General features: G+C 44.4%; 2 protein-coding genes across 2 annotated transcripts; one reads left to right on the top strand and one right to left on the bottom strand.

Annotated features, from left to right (window-relative positions):
- Positions 1–1,103: 1,103 nt before the first annotated feature.
- LOC121577428 (B-cadherin-like) lies at positions 1,104–8,054 on the top strand. The gene is made up of 13 exons (XM_045223593.1): positions 1,104–1,179; positions 1,373–1,615; positions 4,421–4,458; positions 4,588–4,728; positions 4,816–4,971; positions 5,141–5,285; positions 5,422–5,594; positions 5,676–5,804; positions 5,969–6,154; positions 6,339–6,580; positions 6,790–6,932; positions 7,052–7,276; positions 7,509–8,054. The coding sequence occupies exons 1-13, from the start codon at positions 1,104–1,106 to the stop codon at positions 7,670–7,672; spliced, it is 2,061 nt and encodes a 686-aa protein (XP_045079528.1). The 3' UTR covers positions 7,673–8,054.
- A 5,151-nt stretch (positions 8,055–13,205) lies between these two features.
- Positions 13,206–20,165, bottom strand: LOC121577429 (excitatory amino acid transporter 5-like). The gene is made up of 6 exons (XM_041891179.1): positions 20,142–20,165; positions 19,702–19,937; positions 19,218–19,352; positions 18,899–18,997; positions 15,113–15,210; positions 13,206–13,327 (listed from the first exon to the last, which is right to left on the bottom strand). The coding sequence occupies exons 1-6, from the start codon at positions 20,163–20,165 to the stop codon at positions 13,206–13,208; spliced, it is 714 nt and encodes a 237-aa protein (XP_041747113.1).
- Between the last annotated feature and the right edge of the window lie 3,932 nt (positions 20,166–24,097).

Here is a 24,097-nt window from a genome sequence, read left to right as displayed (position 1 = left end):
CTAACCTCGAACAGAGATCACCAAGATAAGCATAGAACCTCGACCAGAAATCCTGAGGATCAGTGTCGAACCTCGACCAGAGATCACCGGGTTCATCGTTGACCTGAGCGTGGACTGCCAGTGACAACCGGAGAGGACGCAGTGTGTTCTCACAGCCAGCGTGACGAGATAGGTGAGCTCATTGAAACAGTCAGAAAGATGGAAGGTTCCTACTATCCACCTGACCACCATCGCCAGTACTTACCTGATGGACACTGCAAGTTGTCACTTGACCGTCTCAGCCAGGCCTTCAACAATTCTCTCCTCTTACAACTGAAAGGTGTCTTAGACGGGGAGAACAGGGACCTGGGCCACCAAGCTGCCCAAAAACATGACATCATCTCAGAGATTGTCATGCAACAGATACTACAACAGAAGCGCCAGAATGAGGTTCTGCGGCGCCAACACGGCCAACTCCGCGAAGCCAGACATCAGAAGATGCTTGAGAAGCTACGCCCTTCCACATCAGCTTCATCATCAGCCCTGGTCTCGGATCCAACCCTTGCTATGGACTCCCTCACATTGGTGCTACATCTTTCTCCAGGGCTGAGGAGCTACCAGAGCTCACCCTGGCGGATCACCCCACCACTGTGCTCCAGCCGACCCTAGCCGTGAAGATCTAGCCTGCGCTGACCATGGAGTTCAAGATAATAGTGGGCCTACTACACTCGCTCCTGCCATGGAGCCTCAGCTTGCCACTCCCACCTCTGTGCTTCATCCAGCTCCTTCCACGGAGTCTCAAATCGTCTCCACAGTGGTTCCACAGTCTCCTCCAGGAACAGAGGAGATACCTGAGCTCACCCTGGGGGAGCACCCCACCGTGCTCCAACAAGCTACTGCCGCAGTCTCAAATGGTTCCCACAGTGGTGCCGTCGCTGTCTTCAGCGAAAGAGATTCTGCTGACCCCTTTTCTGTACCCAAGATCAATCCACACCTCCCTGTCCGATTGGGAGCAGGAAGACCTACAGCCTTATCTATGAACAGTGGAGCTACCTGAGCTCACCCTGGGAGAGCACCCTACCACTGTGCTCCAACCAATGCCTCCGAATGTCAGCTGGTCCATAATGCGGGAGTCCTGCTTGCAGCCGCAGAAGGCGACAAGTCCAGCCCTGCCACTCAGACCTCTCCGGTCCCTGTCTGGTGGGAACCAACTAGTCCAACCTTTGACATACAGCCTGCTGCTGTCCAAAGACGCCCTGGGAGCCCCATCCAATCTCTGCTGCAGTGGCTTGGTCCATGCCTGCTGTCCAGGCCCTGTCAGCCCCTGCCTAGTGTGACCTGCCTGTCCAAGTCTTGTGGTTTATGCTAGCCCCTCTGAACTGTGTCCTGCTAGTTCCTGCCTTAGGAGACCCGCCTGACGTCCCCGTGGAAGACCCGCCTGATGTCCCCGTGGAAGACCCGCCTGATGTCCCTGTGGAAGACCCGCCTGACGTCCCCGTGGAAGACGCGCCTGACGTCCCCATGGAAGACCCGCCTGACGTCCCCGTGGAAGACCCGCCTGAAGTCCCCGTGGAAGACCCGCCTGACGTCCCCGTGGAGGACCCTCCTCACCGAGGTGTTCAGTATCCTGTCGTAGGTGACACCTCACCCTCTGTCCAACTAGGTCCTCAGTCTATAGCCCCTATAGTCCCAGTAGGTCCAGAGCATCTTAGCCCTCAGTTCCCTGTTCACCAATATTACGCTTTATATACATCACAGAAGACTGAAATATAACAAAACCGTTTTATACAGAAACATGTTTTATTCATTGTGAAATAATGAAAAATATTAACATTCCAACCATGAGGCCACTAGAGGGCGATTTGGCCATTTGACTGCAGGAAAGGGGTGTGCTGGTGTTGTGTAGATGTACAGTGGGGGAAAAAAGTATTTAGTAATTTTCATCATAGGTACACGTCAACTATGACAGACAAAATGAGAAAAAAAAATCCAGAAAATCACATTGTAGGATTTTTAATGAATTTATTTGCAAATTATGGTGGATAATAAGTATTTGGTCAATAACAAAAGTTTCTCAATACTTTGTTATATACCCTTTGTTGGCAATGACACAGGTCAAACGTTTTCTGTAAGTCTTCACAAGGTTTTCACACACTGTTGCTGGTATTTTGGCCCATTCCTCCATGCAGATCTCCTCTAGAGCAGTGATGTTTTGGTGCTTTCGCTGGGCAACACGGACATTCAACTCCCTCCAAAGATTTTCTATGGGGTTGAGATCTGGAGACTGGCTAGGCCACTCCAGGACCTTGAAATGCTTCTTACGAAGCCACTCCTTCGTTGCCCGGGCGGTGTGTTTGGGATCATTGTCATGCTGAAAGACCCAGCCACGTTTCATCTTCAATGCCCTTGCTGATGGAAGGAGGTTTTCACTCAAAATCTCACGATACATGGCCCCATTCATTCTTTCCTTTACACGGATCAGTCGTCCTGGTCCCTTTGCAGAAAAACAGCCCCAAAGCATGATGTTTCCACCCCCATGCTTCACAGTAGGTATGGTGTTCTTTGGATGCAACTCAGCATTCTTTGTCCTCCAAACACGACGAGTTGAGTTTTTACCAAAAAGTTCTATTTTGGTTTCATCTGACCATATGACATTCTCCCAATCCTCTTCTGGATCATCCAAATGCACACTAGCAAACTTCAGACGGGCCTGGACATGTACTGGCTTAAGCAGGGGGACACGTCTGGCACTGCAGGATTTGAGTCCCTGGCGGCGTAGTGTGTTACTGATGGTAGGCTTTGTTACTTTGGTCCCAGCTCTCTGCAGGTCATTCATTAGGTCCCCCCGTGTGGTTCTGGGATTTTTGCTCACCGTTCTTGTGATCATTTTGACCCCCACGGGGTGAGATCTTGCGTGGAGCCCCAGATCGAGGGAGATTATCAGTGGTCTTGTATGTCTTCCATTTCCTAATAATTGCTCCCACAGTTGATTTCTTCAAACCAAGCTGCTTACCTATTGCAGATTCAGTCTTCACAGCCTGGTGCAGGTCTACAATTTTGTTTCTGGTGTCCTTTGACAGCTCTTTGGTCTTGGCAATAGTGGAGTTTGGAGTGTGACTGTTTGAGGTTGTGGACAGGTGTCTTTTATACTGATAACAAGTTCAAACAGGTGCCATTAATACAGGTAACGAGTGGAGGACAGAGGAGCCTCTTAAAGAAGAAGTTACAGGTCTGTGAGAGCCAGAAATCTTGCTTGTTTGTAGGTGACCAAATACTTATTTTCCACCATAATTTGCAAATAAATTCATTAAAAATCCTACAATGTGATTTTCTGGATTTGTCTGTCATAGTTGACGTGTACCTATGATGAAAATTACAGGCCTCTCTCATCTTTTTAAGTGGGAGAACATGCACAATTGGTGGCTGACTAAATACTTTTTTCCCCCACTGTACTTAAAATACTGCACTGTTTACATTAGTATATTTACTAAGTTTACCATGTCAACAAGTTCCATAGCCTCTGTTGGTTATTGCCATGTGAACACACATTTCTTGCTACAGTGTATAGCCCATTCTTTAATACACAAGCCTGTTCTAGCTTGTTAGTCATTTTAAGCATATCAGTGCTATAGTCTAAGTTTTACCTCTGTTTTCAGAACCACAATCCTTGTCAGACACAATTAGTTTCAGAGTGGTGTTGGATGTGTGTGTGTGTGTGTGTGTGTGTGTGTGTGTGTGGATCATGTATTAAACCCCCTGAAACTGAAATGTTGGTTCCTCGTGTTCTGGATGGACACCCTGTGGTGGTTGCTACCGGCATAAAACCAGCACCCACGTATTTAAATGATCTTTCGATTCTACAACCTAGCCATATTTTTCAGTTCCTATTGGGCAAAACATTATCCAAAAGACACCTCAAATTCATCCATCAAGTTTGTAGTGTCAGTTTGACTACTTTAATTCACTATAAGGGAATTTGTCCAAATACTTATGACTTCTTCAAATGGAGGGACTAGATACATAAAGTGCTTTCATTTTTAAATGGTGGAACAGATTCTGTACTGTCGCTTAATATTAAACATTATCTCTCAAATGTAAAAGGCTGGAGTGTAGAGCCAAATAAAAATGTTTAACTTCACTGTACAATAGCATATAGAGGGAAGTGTAGATCATGTTTTACAATATTTGTTTTCCTTCAAACCTCAGGGTTGGGCCCTGGGGAGAATGTCTGAGACTTTAAAGTCAGGCAATGGCTTTGACTATCCACTGACAGGAGGGGAAGAAACTGAGGGTGACTTATTTTACTGTTTAGAATATTGGCTAATAAAGGAGATTTGTCAAATCAAGATCATTTTAATATGCATTATGCAGAGTAGTAGCAACATACTGTAGTGGCATTGTTTGCTTTAAAAGTGTTAATATTCATTTGATCTCCTCACAGAGGGTTTCGGGCATGAGGATGCTGGCATTGTCTCTCAGGTGAGAATGTGGATCTTACAACTTAGTGTCGTTTCATTCCTCAATAACTAATCATTGTTGTCATCCATCTGCATAAGTGCCATTGGGCTGGTCTTATTTTTCTAATTTGTAAATATATTTTTCGGACAGCCTAAATATCCTGCAAGTCTTCCAGTTCTGGAGTTTCCAAAGTCTTTGGTAGGTCTGGTGAGAAGGAAAAGGGATTGGATCATTCCTCCCATTAACTTCCCAGAGAACGACAGAGGCCCCTTCCCCAAGAGTATGGTGCAGGTGAGTGATTGTAGGTTTATGTTGGCAGGAAATATGGTTGGTTCAGGATTTTGCTCTGGTTTTAACATTGTTAATATTTACATTCAGATCAGGTCCAGCAATGATAAAGAGGTGAAGATCCAGTACAGCATCACTGGTCCTGGAGCAGATCAACCCCCTGTGGGACTGTTCACTGTGGACAAAAACTCTGGGGTTCTCTATGTGACCAAGCCTTTGGACAGAGAGAGACAAGACCAATATATAGTAAAGTTTGTAAACAAGACAAATATATGTTACTGTTTGTAAACAAGACAAATATCTGGTAATGTTTGTAAACAAGACAAATATATGGTAATGTCTGTTTGTGTTTTGTCTTTTGAATTCTAGAACTTTGAATGCATGTGTTATTTTGATTAAATATTTTCCCCTTTAGCTTGTGGCTCATGCTGATACAGTTGGTTCGGGTACAGCAGAAGAACCCATGGAGATTATTGTTAAAGTAATTGATATGAATGACAACAAGCCGGTATTCACCCAAGATCCTTTTACAGGGATTGTCCCTGAAGCATACCTACCAGGTGTGTCTCAGTCAACATTTAGTCAGATATCATAAGCTGAGGTTTAGGATAAAAGTAATATATCAATATTCAATCTTTTTTTTTCTTGATGTCATCCATGAAAATAATGTATTATGTTGAAATATTTTCTTCTCAGGCTTTGAGGTCATGGAGGTAACAGCCACCGATGCAGATGAGCGTGGCTCAGCCAATTCTGATGTCAGATACACTATTATAAGTCAAGAACCTGAACTGCCGAGTCCCAACATGTTTGTCATCAACCCTGTCACAGGCTGGATTGGGGTCAATGCTGCTGGACTGGACAGAGAGGTTAGTGGCTATACTACTAGCATGCAATTTTAACTTAACCGCTACATTTCTCAACATGCTCCATCTGGTGTAATTTTCCAGAAAATTCCAAAATATACCTTGGAAATTCAAGCTGCTGATATGGAGGGAAATGGTCTGACATCTTTCGGAAAATCCATAATTACGGTAACGGACGTCAATGACATAGCTCCTCAATTTGTGATGTCTTCGGTAAGTGCACAATCAGCAAACAGTACTGATCATTAAACAGTAAAGGTGACTTAAAGAGGGAAATATTTTGATTGAAGGATCTGACTTGAGGAAAATATGATGAACTTGATAAATGGCATACAACACATCTTCTCACATGTTCTCAAAATGTATTTTCTTTTCAGAACACGGTGTCTGTCCCAGAGAATAAAGTGAATGCTCTGGTGGTCAAAATGCCAGTGATTGATGGAGATGAGCCACACTCTTCCAGCTGGGCCACAGTGTACAGGATTGTAGATGGAGACCCAGGTGGATTGTTCACTGTTAACACCGAGCCTAACAGACTGGAAGGAATCATTACTACAGCCAAGGTACCTGCTTGGTTTTTTGTTTCTTTTTTCAGATGAGTATGTGAATGGAACTGAGTTACAGCAAATATGTATTTGACCGAGGTCTGAATTTCATCGTAGAAGCCAAACCATACAAATATTTGACAAAATTGTTGATGTTTTTGTCATTGTGTCATGAACCTAGCTGTATCTCGTTCCCGTTTAGCCCCTTGACTTTGAGAAGAACAATCGCTATACCCTGTTGGTGACTGTGGAGAATGAGGTCCCATTTGCCATCCGCCTGCCCACCTCCACTGCCACAGTCCAGGTGAATGTGGAGGATCTGAATGATGCCCCTGTCTTTGACCCAGTGGAAAAGGTTGTTTCCATATCTGAACACCTGCCAGTGGACAGTGACTTGGTTCTGTATACAGCTATTGATCCAGACATCATGGCACATAAACTCATGTGAGTTCATGAATCTTTCTTTTATCTGCAATTGATTAAATTGAGTTGAGGCCCTGGTATATAAATGGAGAGAGATACATTATGCAGATAAGTCAATTCAATTATATAACAAGCACTTTATGATGATGTACAATCAAATGCATATGCATTAAGATTTCAAGAAGACTTGTGAATGGCGATGTTTTAACTCAATATATTGTATGTTCTAGGTATCGCATGTACAGAGATCCTGCTAAATGGCTGGACATCAACAGCGAGACTGGAATGATCAAAACCAAACACCCTCTGGACAGAGAATCTCCCTTTGTCAAAGATGGCAAATACAGAGTTCTCATTCTCGCAATCGAAAGTGGTATTTTGATTTCGTTGTAATATCGTTCACCAGCAGGCTTCAGCCTGGGAACAAGGTTGATTTAGTTGTGACTTCTTCATTACTCCTTTTGATAAAAGTATCTTGCTTTGGGTTATCAGATGAAATCCCTGCAACTGCAACTGGAACCATTCTGATAGAACTGGAAGATGTAAACGACAATGCTCCGACTATTGATGACACCCCGTTGAAGCTCTGCAACCAAGACCCCCGTCTAGTGCGTTTGGCGGTGACAGACAGAGATGGCCCAGACTTTGCTGAACCCTTCAGTGTAGAACTTCTGAAAGGGTCCAAGATGTATTGCACTGCCCAAATGGACAAAACAGGTGAGAAATAGGGGGACATGTCTTTTAATGGTTTTGCAACCTTTAGTGTCAAAACTGCACTGCAGGTGCACAGTTCATTGCTTTTCACATATTCACTCTGCATTAGCCTGTTCAATTTTATTCATAATATCAACAGACCAAGTATGTCATTTTGTCTACATGTTCTTTTGACAACATCAACATATTCTTCACATTCAAGGTTGAAATATGTCCCCTTTTTCTCCTGTCCCAGGAACTGTGGTTGAATTGACATTCAAGGCCATGAGGGAGCAGAGAAACTTCTACATTGATCTGACGGTCACTGATGCTGGCGGGCTGAACCAAGACCATGTCATTCACGTCACCATGAATGAGGACAGGTGCATGACCTGGGGGGATTTCTGTGTTAGACCCTGACATAGATGAACATTTTGACATTTTCGTAGCGTTTTTATAGCTAGCAGAGCTAGATTGCTTGTTTTGCAAAGGTTGTCACTTTATTTGACATCAGGGGTAAGTCACAAAGTCAGAAATGAGTCAAAACATTCACAGCTGAATTTGCCAATCCTTTTTCCATCAAAGTATTGACAAAGGGTCGCAATTACTTATGTCAAGATGTGATTTTTTGTTTAATTAATTCAAAATGTTTTAAAGTTTGGAGTGAGTTATGTACATCATTTAAAAAAGCATAATTTTATGCATTTTTACATATAAAGGCAAATGTGGGTTTGAATATATTTCCTAGGGCACTGTTGATATATTTTACCATTGTTGTGAAGGTTGCTTGGTTTTTATTTCCATGGAGAACATGATCATTTGCATGCTTGCAGAGAGCTTTATGCATGTTGTTTCTGGTCTAAATTGAATAAAGCCTTTTTGGTTCATTCTCACCTTTTGTCTCGCTCCTATTTTGTACAATGAAACCTGCGTCTCGTTCCTATTGGTTAAGTGCTCTCCCATGCAACACACAATCTTGATTTGCTCCTTGCCTTTTACTATAGCTTAGTCTTTCAGAACCATGGAGTGAAGTGTTTTATGTCCTATTGTTTTGTGTGTACTGTGTAGGACATCAGTTCCCAATGTCCTGGCTGTTCCATAAAGCAGGATCATTAAGTTAGCCAGCTGAACATTCAGATATATTTCTTGATTTTCTGTTTCATTTAGAAAGCTGAACTGGAATATGTGTAAATTGTACTGAGCTAATTTTAAGTGAGCCCCCTTTTATACAAGCTTTCTACAAATGAATCTACAAACATTCAGAACATAGCCATGTATTTATTTCTGGTATTCCCCTCAAATATTCAGAGATTTCAGCAGCATTTTACAAGGAGCTCCATTGCTCTGCATTTAGTAATATTAACACCAATATCATAGGTTCAAGATAAACGAGGACCCTGCTGGTCAGCAAGTCAAAGCCACTAGAGGGAGTAACTGCACACAAAATCAACATCAAAATGATAGTTTCAACCATGTTGAGGCTATACAGTGTTTGTTTACATTTACTTTGTTAATAAACATTGGAGTAATACAATCTTATATTCTGGGTTCTGATGGGGTACGACAGTTGAAATAAGTTCATGAGGTATTTAAAGGTTATATTCTTCAACAATCAATGGATAGGTATCATTAATTCTGCTGATTGCCCCTTTAAAAGCTAAAAACGAATTTCCGAGAGGCCTGGCTGGATGCGAACCTTTTCCTCTTTGTATGTTAGAATTTTTTCACAAAAACATTTAAAAAATACTTCTATATAGGCCTACATGATGGGCTGTTAAACCTATCATCACCCCTTCAATGTCTTCAAATGACTAATAAAAAAAAAGATCAAGAGGCCAACAGAGATAAATATTTAAACGTTGTAAATACATAGCATACAAATGTGTACTACGTTAGCTTGGCTCTCTCTGTGTGTTCGTGCCGTGGGAGGAGGGTTTTTTTCGTTGGCAGAAAGCAATGGCTAGCTAGTATGCTAACTATTCTAGCTAACTAACTGGCTGAATAAGTTGACGTCGGACTCGCTCAAGCTGTCGGGACTAACCCAGAACTTTACACAACGTTAGACACGGACACAAATTATCTGCTTGGCGTGTTGACACACTGGTGGTTTGTTGTGGCCGAGTATTGGTGCTAAACCGTGTTGTTGGAGGCTGGCATGCTAGTTGGCTGTGGTGTCATAGGATTCGGTGCCCTGGACGGTTTTCACGGAAGAATACTGTACCAAGTTAGCTAGCTGAATAAACTAAGCTAGTCTATTCCTAGAAAACATTGAACCGCTGTAGTTTACAACAATTATAGTTTCTGAGGTGGAAGTTGGGAGAGTTATATTTGGGTGTTTCAGTGTAACGTAAGTGAGGGAGGCCCTGCTCTCTCGCTTTCCCAGATGTTTAGTTCATTTCATTCCGATCTCCTTTGCATTATTGTAGCCATTTTCTGTAGCCTGTCAACTATGCGTCTGTCTATCCCTGTTCTCTCCTCTCCGCACAGGCTATACAAACGCCTCACACCGCGTGGCTGCTGCCACTCTAACCTGGTGGTCCCTGCACGCACGACCCACGAGAGTTCCAGGTCTCCGGCAGCCTCTGGAACTGCCGTTCTGCGGCCAACAAGGCAGAGCTCATCTCAGCCTATGCTACCCTCCAGTCCCTCGACTTCTTGGCGCTGACGGAAACATGGATTACCACTGAAAACACTGCTACTCCTACTGCTCTCTCCTCGTCTGACCATGTGTTCTCGCATACCCCGAGAGCATCTGATCAGCGGGGTGGTGGCACAGGAATCCTCATCTCTCCCAAGTGGACATTCTCTCTTTTTCCCCTGACCCATCTGTCTATCTCCTCATTTGAATTCCATGCTGTCACAGTCACTAGCCCATTCAAGCTTAACATCCTTATCATTTATCGCCCTCCAGGTTCCCTTGGAGAGTTCATCAATGAGCTTGACGCCTTGATAAGTTCCTTTCCTGAGGATGGCTCACCCCTCACAGTTCTGGGTGACTTTAACCTCCCTACGTCTACCTTTGACTCATTTCTCTCTGCCTCCTTCTTTCCACTCCTCTCCTCTTTTGACCTCACCCTCTCACCGCCCCCCTACTCACAAGGCAGACAATACGCTTGACCTCATCTTTACTAGATGCTGTTCTTCTACTAATCTCACTGCAACTCCCTCCAAGTCTCCGACCACTACTTTGTATCCTTTTCTCTCTCGCTCTCCTCCAACACTACTCACTCTGCCCCTACTCAGATGGTAATGCGCCGTCGCAACCTTCGCTCTCTCTCTCCCGCTACTCTCTCCTCTTCCATCCTATCATCTCTTCCCTCTGCTCAATCCTTCTCCCTCCAATCTCCTGATTCAGCCTCCTCAACCCTCCTCTCCTCCCGTTCTGCATCCTTTGACTCTCTATGTCCCCTATCCTCCCAGCCGGCTCGGTCCTCCCCTCCTGCTCCGTGGCTTGACGACTCATTGCGAGCTCACAGAACAGGGCTCCGGGCAGCCGAGCGGAAATGGAGGAAAACTAGACTCCCTGCGGACCTGGCATATTTTCACTCCCTCCTCTCTACATTTTCTTCCTCTGTTTCTGCTGCTAAAGCCACTTTCTACCACTCTAAATTCCAAGCATCTGCCTCTAACCCTAGGAAGCTCTTTGCCACCTTCTCCTCCCTGCTGAATCCTCCTCCCCCTCCCCCCCTCCTCCCTCTCTGTAGACGACTTCGTCAACCATTTTGAAAAGAAGGTTGACGACATCCGATCCTCGTTTGTTAAGTCAAATGACACTGCTGGTCCTGCTCACACTGCCCTACCATATGCTTTGACTTCTTTCTCCCCTCTTTCTCCAGATGAAATCTTGCGACTTGTGACGGCCGGCCGCCCAACAACCTGCCCGCTTGACCCTATCCCCTCCTCTCTTCTCCAGACCATTTCCGGAGACCTTCTCCCTTACCTCACCTCGCTCATCAACTCATCCTTGACCGCTGGCTATGTCCCTTCCGTCTTCAAGAGAGCGAGAGTTGCACCCCTTCTCAAAAAACCTACACTCGATCCCTCTGATGTCAACAACTACAGACCAGTATCCCTTCTTTCTTTTCTCTCCAAAACTATTGAGCGTGCCGTCTTTAGCCAACTCTCTTGCTATCTCTCTCAGAATGACCTTCTTGATCCAAACCAGTCAGGTTTCAAGACTGGTCATTCAACTGAGACTGCTCTTCTCTGTGTCACGGAGGCTCTCCACACTGCTAAAGCTAACTCTCTCTCCTCTGCTCTTGTCCTTCTAGACCTGTCTGCTGCCTTTGATACTGTGAACCATCAGATCCTCCTCTCCACCCTCTCCGAGTTGGGCATCTCCGGCGCGGCTCACTCTTGGATTGCGTCCTACTTGACAGGTCGCTCCTACCAAGTGGCGTGGCGAGAATCTGTCTCCGCACCACGTGCTCTCACCACTGGTGTCCCCCAGGGCTCAGTTCTAGGCCCTCTCCTATTCTCGCTATACACCAAGTCAATTGGCTCTGTCATATCCTCACATGGCCTCTCCTATCATTGCTACGCAGATGACACACAACTAATCTTCTCCTTTCCCCCTTCTGATAACCAGGTGGCGAATCGCATCTCTGCATGTCTGGCAGACATATCAGTGTGGATGACGGATCACCACCTCAAGCTGAACCTCGGCAAGACGGAGCTGCTCTTCCTCCCGGGGAAGGACTGCCCATCCATGATCTCGCCATCACGGTTGACAACTCCGTTGTGTCCTCCTCCCAGAGTGCAAAGAGCCTTTGAGTGACCCTGGACAACACCCTGTCGTTCTCCGCTAACATCAAGGCGGTGACCCGATCCTGTAGGTTCATGCTCTACAACATTCGGAGAGTACTACCCTGCCTTACACAGGAAGCGGCACAGGTCCTAATCCAGGCACTTGTCATCTCCCGTCTGGATTACTGCAACTCGCTGTTGGCTGGGCTCCCTGCCTGTGCCACTAAACCCCTACAACTCATCCAGAATGCCGCAGCCCGTCTGGTGTTCAACCTTCCCAAGTTCTCTCACGTCACCCCGCTCCTCCGCACACTCCACTGGCTTCCAGTTGAAGCTCGCATCTGCTACAAGACCATGGTGCTTGCCTACGGAGCTGTGAGGGGAACGGCACCTCCTTACCTTCAGGCTCTGATCAGTCCCTCCACCCAAACGAGGGCATTTCGTTCATCCACCTCTGGCCTGCTGGCCCCCCTACCTCTGCGGAAGCACAGTTCCCGCTCAGCCCAGTCAAAACTGTTCGCTGAACTGGCACCCAAATGGTGGAACAAGCTCCCTCACAACGCCAGGACAGCGGAGTCACTCATCACCTTCCGGAGACACTTGAAACCCCACCTCTTTAATGAATACCTGGGATAGGATAAAGTAATCCTTCTACCCCCCCTTACCCCACCCCCCCCCAAAACAAATTAAAAAAAATAAAAACATATTGTAAAGTGGTTATCCCACTGGCTATAAGGTGAATGCACCAATTTGTAAGTCGCTCTGGATAAGAGCATCTGCTAAATGACGTAAATGTAAATGTATGCTTTGTCCATGTTATAGACTAGAATGGGCAAATGATAACGAAGTCGTGTAACATGCAGCATAATTTGCAAACAATATTTTGTAAGAATCACACTTGAATTAATATTTGAAACAAAAATCGTGGTAATAAATGTGTATTTAGAACTGCTAAAGAATGCAAAGAAGTTAATCAAAATTACATTTGCTGATATGATCAATCAGTTCACAATCAGCGTGCTCAAAAATTGTGAGGTGCTTGTATGATTTTTTTTGTGCAAATGCACGTCATTCAATCTGCAAATATGTACTACAGCCCACAAAGTGGACAAATGTATGGTCCGGACCCATTTCTTCATACCAATCACATGACAATGGTGACTGACGTGGCGGGCAGCAGGACAGTCAGCAGCTGGTTGGTGATGATTCAGACTGCAAGGCTGAGCAGCATGACGACCACAGCCAGCCCACGCCGAAGAACCAGATGCCTGACAGACAGAACCACACCCACCGGACTCTGCTCATTGGTCAAAAGGGTCTGGCACGAGCCTATGAGGAGACAGAGGGGAATGGAAAGATTGTGTTAGAAGACAAGTAAATGCAGCCTTATTGTTTCTTTAAGGGCTAGTGTCCATGGTTGACTTTGCACAAGTTAAAGTTTGAGTGTTCCTGTAAAAAGTCTTTTCCAGACAGGGAGTGTTCTCCTCCTTTTCCTTAGGGCTCTGCACTCCTGCCCTCACCAGTGCCTGACAAAACAATAATTGACAAACAATCTACATGTACATCGTCAGAAGTATAACATTGGTTCAGTAAAGATGGTAAAACACAATTGCAAACAGGATGAAAAGAAGGTGAAGGTTAGAAGAGGTTATAAGAGGGGCTGCTTACTTGGTAGGTGCTTTGTTTCCAGTTGAGTTTACACATGTAGACAACAAGGAAAATAGCCTGCAGGACGCTACATAGGAAGAGCCCAATCCTACATCCTGAGACAAATGGACAATATGACCATGTGAGAAAAGGTTACACTGTACATCACAATGATGGGTCATTGCGGTCTCCAAATGTCAAATGCCTTACTTTATATGCCCATTTTGAAGGGAAACATGAGAGACACTGTAATGGGCAGGCCTACAATGTAGTAACCAACCAGGTAGGACGCAGCACCAACCATCTGCTTTTCCTGCTCCCCTTACAATGCCGCCCATCAACACCTGTAGAAACACCCAGAAGGCTTTACTTCGCTTCCCAAGGAGGAAAAATGCCCTCTTATTCATTGGCGCATATACAGGTAACTGCCAAAATAATGGAAACACCAACAAAGCGCCTTAATAGGGCGTTGGGCCACCATGAGAGATTCAATGTGCCTTGGCATAGATTCTACAAGTGTCTGGAACTCCACTGGAGGGATGCGACGCCATTCTTCCATGAGAAATTCCATCATTTGATGTTTTGTTGATGGTGGTGGAAAACGTTGTTACAGGCACCGCTCCAGAATTACATTTTAGTCATTTAGCAGACGCTCTTATCCAGAGCGGATAATATGTGAATACATATTTTTTTATACTGGCCCGCCGTGGGAATCAAACCCACAACCCTGGCGTTGCAAACGCCATGCTCTATCAACTGAGCTACATCCCTGCCGGCCATTCCCTCCCCTACCCTGGACCAATTGTGCGCCGCCCATGAGTCTCCCGGTCGCGGCCGGCTGCGACAGAGCCTGGATTCAAACCAGGATCTAGTGGCACAGTTAGCACTGCAATGCAGTGCCTTAGACCACTGCGCCACTCAGGAGTACATAGAATCTCCCATAAGTGTTCAATTGGGTTGAGATCTGGTGACTGAGACGGCCATGGCATATGGTTTACATCGTTTTCATGCTCATCAAACCATTCAGTGACCACTCGTGCCCTGCGGATAGGGGAATTGTCATCCACTCCCATCAGGATAGAAATGATTCACCATTGGTTGAAGGTGATCACTCAGAATGTCTGTGTAATTATTGGTGTTTACCTTGCCCTCTAATGGCGGCAGGCAGCCTAGCGGTTAAGAGCGTTGGGCGGGAAACAGTAGCTACTTTGACCACGAAAATTCCAACCCAGCTCTGAGACCAAGAGAAAATAATTTAAACAATTTATATTCACAAGTACACTTATATCACTCGCTTCAGCAATTAGCAATGTCTGACTACAGTTGGTTGGTGGACTTTCCCCATCTATATAACATGATCTACAACTAAACACATCAATATCAACCTTGTCCCCTGGCTATTGCGCAAAGCAATGTATTGACTTTCATCACATCAATACAAACTGAAGTCAGAGGTCAGGGACTCACCGTCCCAGGTGGCTTTGTGCAGCCCTCTCCATAGGATGTACACATAGATGACTATGGCCAAGGTGTACTGGGAGATGGTGTTAGCAGCTGCAGATCCCCTGTGATGGAAAGGATGAAAGTTATGAGGAAAGGTGACAGCCATCTCCTATGGTTGTTTGATTTTGATGTGGCTGTATGAGTTCTATTGAAATGCATACGGCACCTAGTTTTGAAGGTATCTTCCCTGCAGCTGGTACATGAAGGATGCCTGTGGAGACACTGCAGCCATGAGATTCACATGCAGATCTTAAATCAGTAGTATGAGCCAACACTTTTCAGAATTCTGTAAGAACTACGGGCTTGGTTAACTCACTGGCAGAGCAGGCATGAAGATCTTCACATAGAGTTGAGTAAGCCTAATATATATGAAAATAATTTTCGGGATGGTAAAACATTTTCAGTGTAAACTTAAACCAGATATAAATTACTGAATGTAGAAAAGATAATGGAGCTACATACAGCATTTATAAGATCATCTTTGACAAATAACAACAACCAAAATAAAAACTAGACAGTCAGGGAGAATCAAAAATGTCAAATGCCCTCTTATTCATTGGCGCATATACAGGTAACTGCCAAAATAATGGAAACACCAACAAAGCGCCTTAATAGGGCGTTGGGCCACCATAAACCACCATGAGAGCTTCAATGTGCCTTGGCATAGATTCTACAAGTGTCTGGAACTCCACTGGAGGGATGCGACGCCATTCTTCCATGAGAAATTCCATCATTTGATGTTTTGTTGATGGTGGTGGAAAACGTTGTTACAGGCGCCGCTCCAGAATCTCCCATAAGTGTTCAATTGGGTTGAGATCTGGTGACTGAGACGGCCATGGCATATGGTTTACATCGTTTTCATGCTCATCAAACCATTCAGTGACCACTCGTGCCCTGCGGATGGGGGAATTGTCATCCACTCCCATCAGGATAGAAATGATTCACCATTGGTTGAAGGTGATCACTCAGAATGTCTGTGTAATTATTGGCGTTTACCTTGCCCTCTAATGGCGGCAGGCAGCCTAGCAGTTAAGAGCGTTGGGCGGGAAACAGTAGCTACTTTGACCACGAAAATTCCAACCCAGCTCTGAGACCAAGAGAAAATAATTTAAACAATTTATATTCACAAGTACACTTATATCACTCGCTTCAGCAATTAGCAATGTCTGACTACAGTTGGTTGGTGGACTTTCCCCATCTATATAACATGATCTACAACTAAACACATCAATATCAACCTTGTCCCCTGGCTATTGCGCAAAGCAATGTATTGACTTTCATCACATCAATACAAACTGAAGTCAGAGGTCAGGGACTCACCGTCCCAGGTGGCTTTGTGCAGCCCTCTCCATAGGATGTACACATAGATGACTATGGCCAAGGTGTACTGGGAGATGGTGTTAGCAGCTGCAGATCCCCTGTGATGGAAAGGATGAAAGTTATGAGGAAAGGTGACAGCCATCTCCTATGGTTGTTTGATTTTGATGTGGCTGTATGAGTTCTATTGAAATGCATACGGCACCTAGTTTTGAAGGTATCTTCCCTGCAGCTGGTACATGAAGGATGCCTGTGGAGACACTGCAGCCATGAGATTCACATGCAGATCTTAAATCAGTAGTATGAGCCAACACTTTTCAGAATTCTGTAAGAACTACGGGCTTGGTTAACTCACTGGCAGAGCAGGCATGAAGATCTTCACATAGAGTTGAGTAAGCCTAATATATATGAAAATAATTTTCGGGATGGTAAAACATTTTCAGTGTAAACTTAAACCAGATATAAATTACTGAATGTAGAAAAGATAATGGAGCTACATACAGCATTTATAAGATCATCTTTGACAAATAACAACAACCAAAATAAAAACTAGACAGTCAGGGAGAATCAAAAATGTAAAATGTTTTTGTTGTTGTTGTAATAAACTTTAAGTCACTCAGATTGCATAAGAATATGGCATCAGCCCCATGACAAAATGTGTAGGATTGCAGGAAACTAGCTTTAAAACTGTACTATTTTCTCTCCGCACCATGGCAAGATGTCTAGAATTGCAGGAAATCAGCAACATATTGGCCGTGTTCGAGAGCATCAAAATGACTGCAGGCGACTGCTGACTGACTGATCTACACATCCCCTTGCATCATAAATAACGACTCATTATTATTTATAGATCAGTCAATCAGTCACAATTTACCCATGATACATTGCCTTTATAATCCTCTCTAACACGGTCTTTGTCTCTGCAGCCAAGAGGAGGGCCACTAAAATGTATTGGCCATGCCACGCTAAAGCGCAAGTTCACACAACATTAAACATGATGGAGAAACCGGACACGCGCTCTCCAAAGACAACGAAGAAATTGACTGTAAACTAGTAAAAGCGATTAAATAAACCAAAAGTTCTTTATCACTAGTGTTGCACAGTTTGTGAGCTCTCCAAACAAACGTTCCACTTGGAGAATGAGAATAGTATGAATGTATATTATATTTAATGAATTATAAACATTTCCATAAACAAAAACATTCTAAATTAAAGTGGGGATATGTTGGGATTAACAGTAACTTCACTGATTAATACATATTTCAAGGGGCATTGATAAACATTGATAAACATTGACACAAATAGAGTCCGTGCACAATAGTGGAGGGAAACGTGCCTAAATCCTCTCTTCGCCACTCCCCTTGCTGGTCGAAGTGAGATGAGAGGACTCTCAGGAGAGGTCGATTTCTGACTTCCAATGTCCACATTAGCATATAGCCTACCTGTTGGGCCGAGACTAGACTGAGTGCGCAAGTTGCTGAGTGTGTGTTATAATTTCAAGACGATTATGCTACAAAAAAACACTTATAGGCTAAATTAATGAGTATATACTTATGTAGGGCATTATAACTATTATGTGTTGAAAACTCTTACAATAAAGGCCTACAGGACTCCTGCAGGTCACCACAATTCCTTCACAATGGAAAACAAATCCTGCAGGACTCCTATATTCGTTTTTGTAAGGGGATGTTACATTATCACTTGAATGTTGTATGTTACATTATCACTCAAAGATTGAGTGACACAGATAGTTCGACATGTCATGTTCCTAATGTTCCTCCTCATCAATCTGGTAAGGAGCATTGACCTTTATGAATAATGAAGCTTTTATCTCTGCTTTATGTGTTTTTTATTATTACTGTAGTATCTGAACAGTTTATAATTTTGGCTGTCGTTTGCAAATGGTGTGTTAGATGAACTTTACTCTGCTGAAACATCTGGAAAGCATTACTATAGGGGCCCCCTGAAACAGAGGACACTTGGATATGTGGAGGCCAGGGATTGGTCTATCCAAAACACCCATCTTATGTTACATAGGATATATACCAGGTTTTCAACAAAGGACGGGGAGTATAATCATATTTGAGATTGGGTTGGTTGTTCTCCAGATTCTGCAGAAATCTGTAAATTGACGCTGAAATATTTTGATATAATAAACCTTTATAATCAAAGTACAGTGTCAGCGGATTTCTTATCAACACAGCATATCAGCATCGTTGTTCGGCCACCACATTACCTAAATGCTTCAAAATTCAGAAAAAGTGACGTAGAGCTGATGAATATGATCTCATAGAACACAATGCATAAGATCTCCTAAGCCTGCGTTTACCACAGACCTTATTTTTGTCTTTTATCGAAAAACCCTGCAAAAACTCAATTTTCCCATAGGCTTTTCCCAACAAACCATGGCGGAGTTAGTGCCTACAAAATGACTCCATTACTATTGCTCTTATGTCTTTCCGACGTAAGTGGCCGATGATTCCTGCTGCCAGGGCGTCTCCAAGCATGTTGATCATGGTTCGGAATTGGTCCCTGAAAGGACAGGGAATACAAAAGCTCCAGAGATCAGCCTCCCACTCCAACCACAAACATTGTTTCTGAAAGCACCAAAATACTGGCCCCATTACAACCAGTCTGTCCTATGCCATGAAGTTAGTAAACAATTTAAGGTTTCCATTGTCAGCCGTTTCAGTCATATGTTCTAATATGTTGTAGGCCTACTGTAAACTAATTGTTGTCATAGTGAATTTACAGCACCCAGTCGATGGCCACAATGAGAGTGATGTCATCAGGCGGCAGACCCACTGATGTCAAGACAATCACCATGGTAACGAGGCCGGCCTGGGGAATCCCAGCAGCACCTATGCTGGCAGCTGTAGCTGTTATACTGTTAAACAGAGACCAATACAATCAATTACAAAGCTAAGAAGGTGCATTACAATATTGTCCTGCCATGGTAACACTGATATGAGCAATACCTTTAAAAAAGTTGCATGACCTACATCTTGACAGCCTTATTGCTTGCAGTGATTCTTTATTAAATCAAACACAGTGATCGAATCTCATAGTGAAAAAAAGAATATTCATTCAGTACAGCGGTTATAATCTCAACACCCATGCCAGGACCAAGGCTGTCATGGCAAACTACACTGGGTGGTTACTGCTTTTGAGTTAGGACTCAAAGTTTCACCCTGCAGATGCAATGGTAGCTTTATGATTTGAAACCCAATACATACCTAATGGTGACCAGCTGGCCAAAGTCCAGCTCATAATCGTTGACCTGGGCGATAAAGATGGTCGCCACGGCCTCATAAAGAGCCGTTCCATCCATGTTGATGGTGGCCCCCACAGGCAGCACGAAGCGTGCTATCTGCCGATCCACATTGCAGTTCTCCAGCAAGCACTTCATAGTGATGGGCAGAGTGGCAGAACTTGAGAGAGAAAGAGAGATAGTTGAGTAAGGAAGGGGCTTCTACTATTATGAACTGATATCCTCTGGATAGATTATTGTCAGTTTTACTCCTTCTGGCTTCCTTCTGCTTACACTCCTTACTTACAACAATTGCAACACTGAGCTTTCATGCTTTTTAAACAAAAATGTTAAACATAATTTTGGACATTAAAGTTATTATCTCTTAATACATTTCTGTCCTTGACTGTTCGCCTCTAATCTCACCATACTGGGGCTCAATTGCAACATGATACAGATGAATTTGACTAAGGAACCTTTTTCATGCATTCAAATCAAATCAAATTTGATCTGTCACATGCGCCGAATACAACTTGCCCTTACAAGCCCTTAACCAACAATGCAGTTCAATAAAATAACAATAACGAGGCTATATACAGGGGGTACCGGTACCGAGTCAATGTGCGGGGGTACAGGTTAGTTGAGGTAATTTGTACATGTAGGTAGGGGTAAAGTGACTATGCATAGATAATAAACCGTGAGTAGCAGCAGTGTAAAAACAAAGGGGTGGGGAGGGGGGAAGGTGTTGTCATGCCCTCTTCACGACTGTCTTGGTGTGTCTGGACCATGATAGTTTGTTGGTGATGTGGACACCAAGGAACTTGAAAGTCTCGACCCGCTCCACTACAGCCCCGTCGATGTGAATGGGGGCCTGTTCGGCCATCCTTTTCCTGTAGTCCACGATCATCTCCTTTGTCTTGTTCACATTGAGGGAGAGGCTGTTGTCCTGGCAACACACTGCCAGGTCTCTGACCTTCTCCCTATAGGCTGTCTCATCGTTGTCGGTGATCAGACCTACCACTGTTGTGTCGTCAGCAAACTTAATGATGGTGTTGGAGTCGTGGATGAACAGGGAGTACAGGAGGGGACTAAGCACACACCACTGAGGGGCCCCAGTGTTGAGGATCAGCGTGGCAGATGTGTTGTTGCCTACCCTTACCACCTGGGGGCGGCCCTTCAGGGAGTCCAGGATCTAGTTGCAGAGGGAGGTGTTAAGTCCCAAGGTCCTTAGCTTAGTGATGAGCTTTGTGGACACTATGGTGTTGAACGCTGAGCTGTAGTCAATGAACAGCATTCTCACATAGGTGTTCCTTTTGTCCAGGTGGGAAAGGGCAGTGTGGAGTGTGATTGAGATTGTGTAATCTGTTGGGGCGGTATGCGAATTGGAGTGGGTCTAGGGTTTCCGGGATGATGGTGTTGATGTGAGTCATGACCAGCCTTTCAAAGCACTTCATGGCTAACGATGTACTACGGGCGCTTGTCATTTAGGCAGGGCACAGGAACTATGGTGGTCTGCTTGAAACATGTAGGTATTACAGACTCGGTCAGGGAGAGGTTGAAAATGTCAGTGAAGACACTTGCCAGTTGGTCCGCGCATGCTCTGAGTGCACGTCGTGGTAATCCGTCTGGCCTCGCGGCCTTGTGAATGTTGACCTGTTCAGCTCAACTCTCTGTGACAGTGTTCTTCACACCAGGTCCTGGTGGGCCACAGTGTTTCCAAGGTTTTGTCCTGGCCCAGCACTAACACACCTGAATCAGATGAAGCAGTTGTTATGGAACTTCGCTGAGTGGGGGTCAATTCCATTTCAATTTAGGGGTTGAACTGAAATTCAATTGGCTAGTGAAACGCACACTTGGCCCTCTGATTGGATCAACTGTCAATCAACACAGGTCGGGTGAGTTAGCGCAGTGAGAAGATTTTGGGTGGTCGCAAGTGTGAAACTGAATGGGAAATGTTTTATATATTTTTTCATACATATTTGAATAGGCTACATATAGCCTACCATCTGTATGTTATATTTATACCTTTGTTTGTTCGATCTGGTCACTAACATAGACCTACGGCATTGCACCAAATATCAGTTTCAAAAAAGTTGTGCATCTTGACTGTTGACCAATCACCAGTCATCAGCATTGGCGCGCAAAGGCGGGCTCACATATCCAGATTAGTGACCAGAAAAGCTTGTTTAATTTTCGCTGTTTTTGCCTGGCAAAACAAGAGTAGGCAACCTACTTTAATATTATCCATATAAATTTAGCAATCTGCTACGGACGCGTCTTTTCCAGAGCAATAGTCTACCTGGTGATTATTTAATTGATCATTTTCATATTTCAGATTGGCCTAGTTTGGCTGGGTTATAAGTATATACCTCTGTGGTGGTACTGGCTAGATGTCTATAGATAGTTGTAACATCTCACTAACTTCAATACTTATGGGATGAAGATGTAACATATTCTGGTGAATTAATGATGCTATTTGTGAGGAAGAAAAAGGCTACAAACAGATCATGCTTTCCATCCGATCCTGCAACCCACGCTGCATACAGGTAGGCCATATGATCCTGCTTGCTCTGGACTAGTTGATATTGACCGCTAACATGAATGACTTTCACCTCAAAATGCTGGTCTAAAATGTAGTTTATTTCTGTATCTTGTGTTTTGAAAATGCATCACCTTTTATGGCTGTAATGACAGGCTACATTTGTGCAACGATTGTGCGGGCATGTTAGCCCTGTGTGCACATGCATGCAAGCTCCTTTTGGGGGGTCCTGGGTCAAGAACCACTGAGCAACGAACAGACTGCTGGTATGCTGTACAGCTATAGGATCAGGTGCAGCGCAAACATCACATTGTATGGAGAGAGGATTGCCTATGTAAGAATGTTGTTCATTGACCACAGCTCAGCCTTCAACACCATGGTACCCTCCAAGCTCATCATTATGGGTCTGAACCCCGCCCTGTAGAATTGGGTCCTGGACTTCCTGACGGGCCGCCCCCCAGGTGGTGAAGGTAGGAAACAACACCTCCACTACGCTGATCCTCAACTCTGGGGCCCCACAAGGGTGCGTGCCAGTCCCCTCCTGTTCTCCCTGTTCACCCATGACTGCGTGGCCACGCACGCCTCCAACTTAATCATCAAGTTTGCGGACGACACAACAGTAGTAGGCCTGATTACCAACAATGACGAGACAGACTACTGTGAGTAGGTGAGGGCCCTGGCGGAGTGGTGCCAGGAAAATAACCTCTCCCTCAACGTCAACAAAACGAAGGAGCTGATCGTGGACTTCAGGAAACAGCAGCGGGAGCACGCCCGCATCCACAATGACAGGACCGCAGTGGAGAAGGTGAAAAGTTTCAAGTTCTTCGGCGTACACATAACTGACAATCTGAAATGGTCCACCCACACAGACAGTGTGGTGAAGAAGGCGCAACATCATCTCTTCAACCTCAGGAGATTTAAGAAATTCGTCTTGGCACCTAAGACACTCACAAACTTTTACAGATGTACGATTGAGAGCATCCTGTCGGGCTGTATCACCGCCTGGTATGGCAACTGAACCGCCCGCGATCACAGGAGTCTCCAGAGGGTGGTGCGGTCTGCCCAACGCATCACCGGGGGCACACTGCCTGCTCTCCAGGACACCTACAGCACCCGGTGTCACAGGAAGGACAAAAAGAGAATCAAGGACATCAAAGCTAGGACCGAGAGAATGAAAAACAGCTTTTATCTCAAGGCCATCAGACTGTTAAATAGCCTTCACTAGCCGGCCTCCCCCAAGTACCCTGCCCTGAACTTAGTCACTGTCACTAGCCAGCTACCACCCGGTTACTCAACCCTGCACTTTAGAGGCACATGGAATCACTGGTCACTTTAATAATGTTTGCATACTGTTTTTCTCATTTCATATGTATATACCGTATTCTACTGTATTCTAGTCAATGCCACTCCGACATTGCTCGTCCTAATATTTATATATTTCTTAATTCCATTATTTTACTTTTAGATTTGTGTGTTTTGTTGTGAATTGTTAGATACGACTGCACTGTTGGAGCTAGGAACACAAGCATTTCGCTACACCTGCAATAACATCTGCTGAATATGTGTATGCGACCAATAACATTTTATTTTATTTTTGATATTCAGCTTCAAAAATGGTTTGATGATCAAGATATTAACTGTTTACTTTGCAAGCTTAACAGCAATGGGGTATCAAGCAACAGTAACTAGCATAGGACTACTGGTCTTTTGGTATGTCAAAATTGCTTGAAATTGATAATTTACTTATGAAGTTTGCATTTGGATTTTGTTGTTAAAATATTACATAATCAAAATGTGTTGTTGACAAAATAATGAAAAGAGCTGTATGGTAGCCTCAATAAAT

Source organism: Coregonus clupeaformis, chromosome 11 (genome assembly GCF_020615455.1).
Source record: "Coregonus clupeaformis isolate EN_2021a chromosome 11, ASM2061545v1, whole genome shotgun sequence".
NCBI lineage: Eukaryota > Metazoa > Chordata > Actinopteri > Salmoniformes > Salmonidae > Coregonus > Coregonus clupeaformis.
Note: the sequence above shows the minus strand (reverse complement) of the source record. Positions and strands in the feature narration are given on the sequence as shown.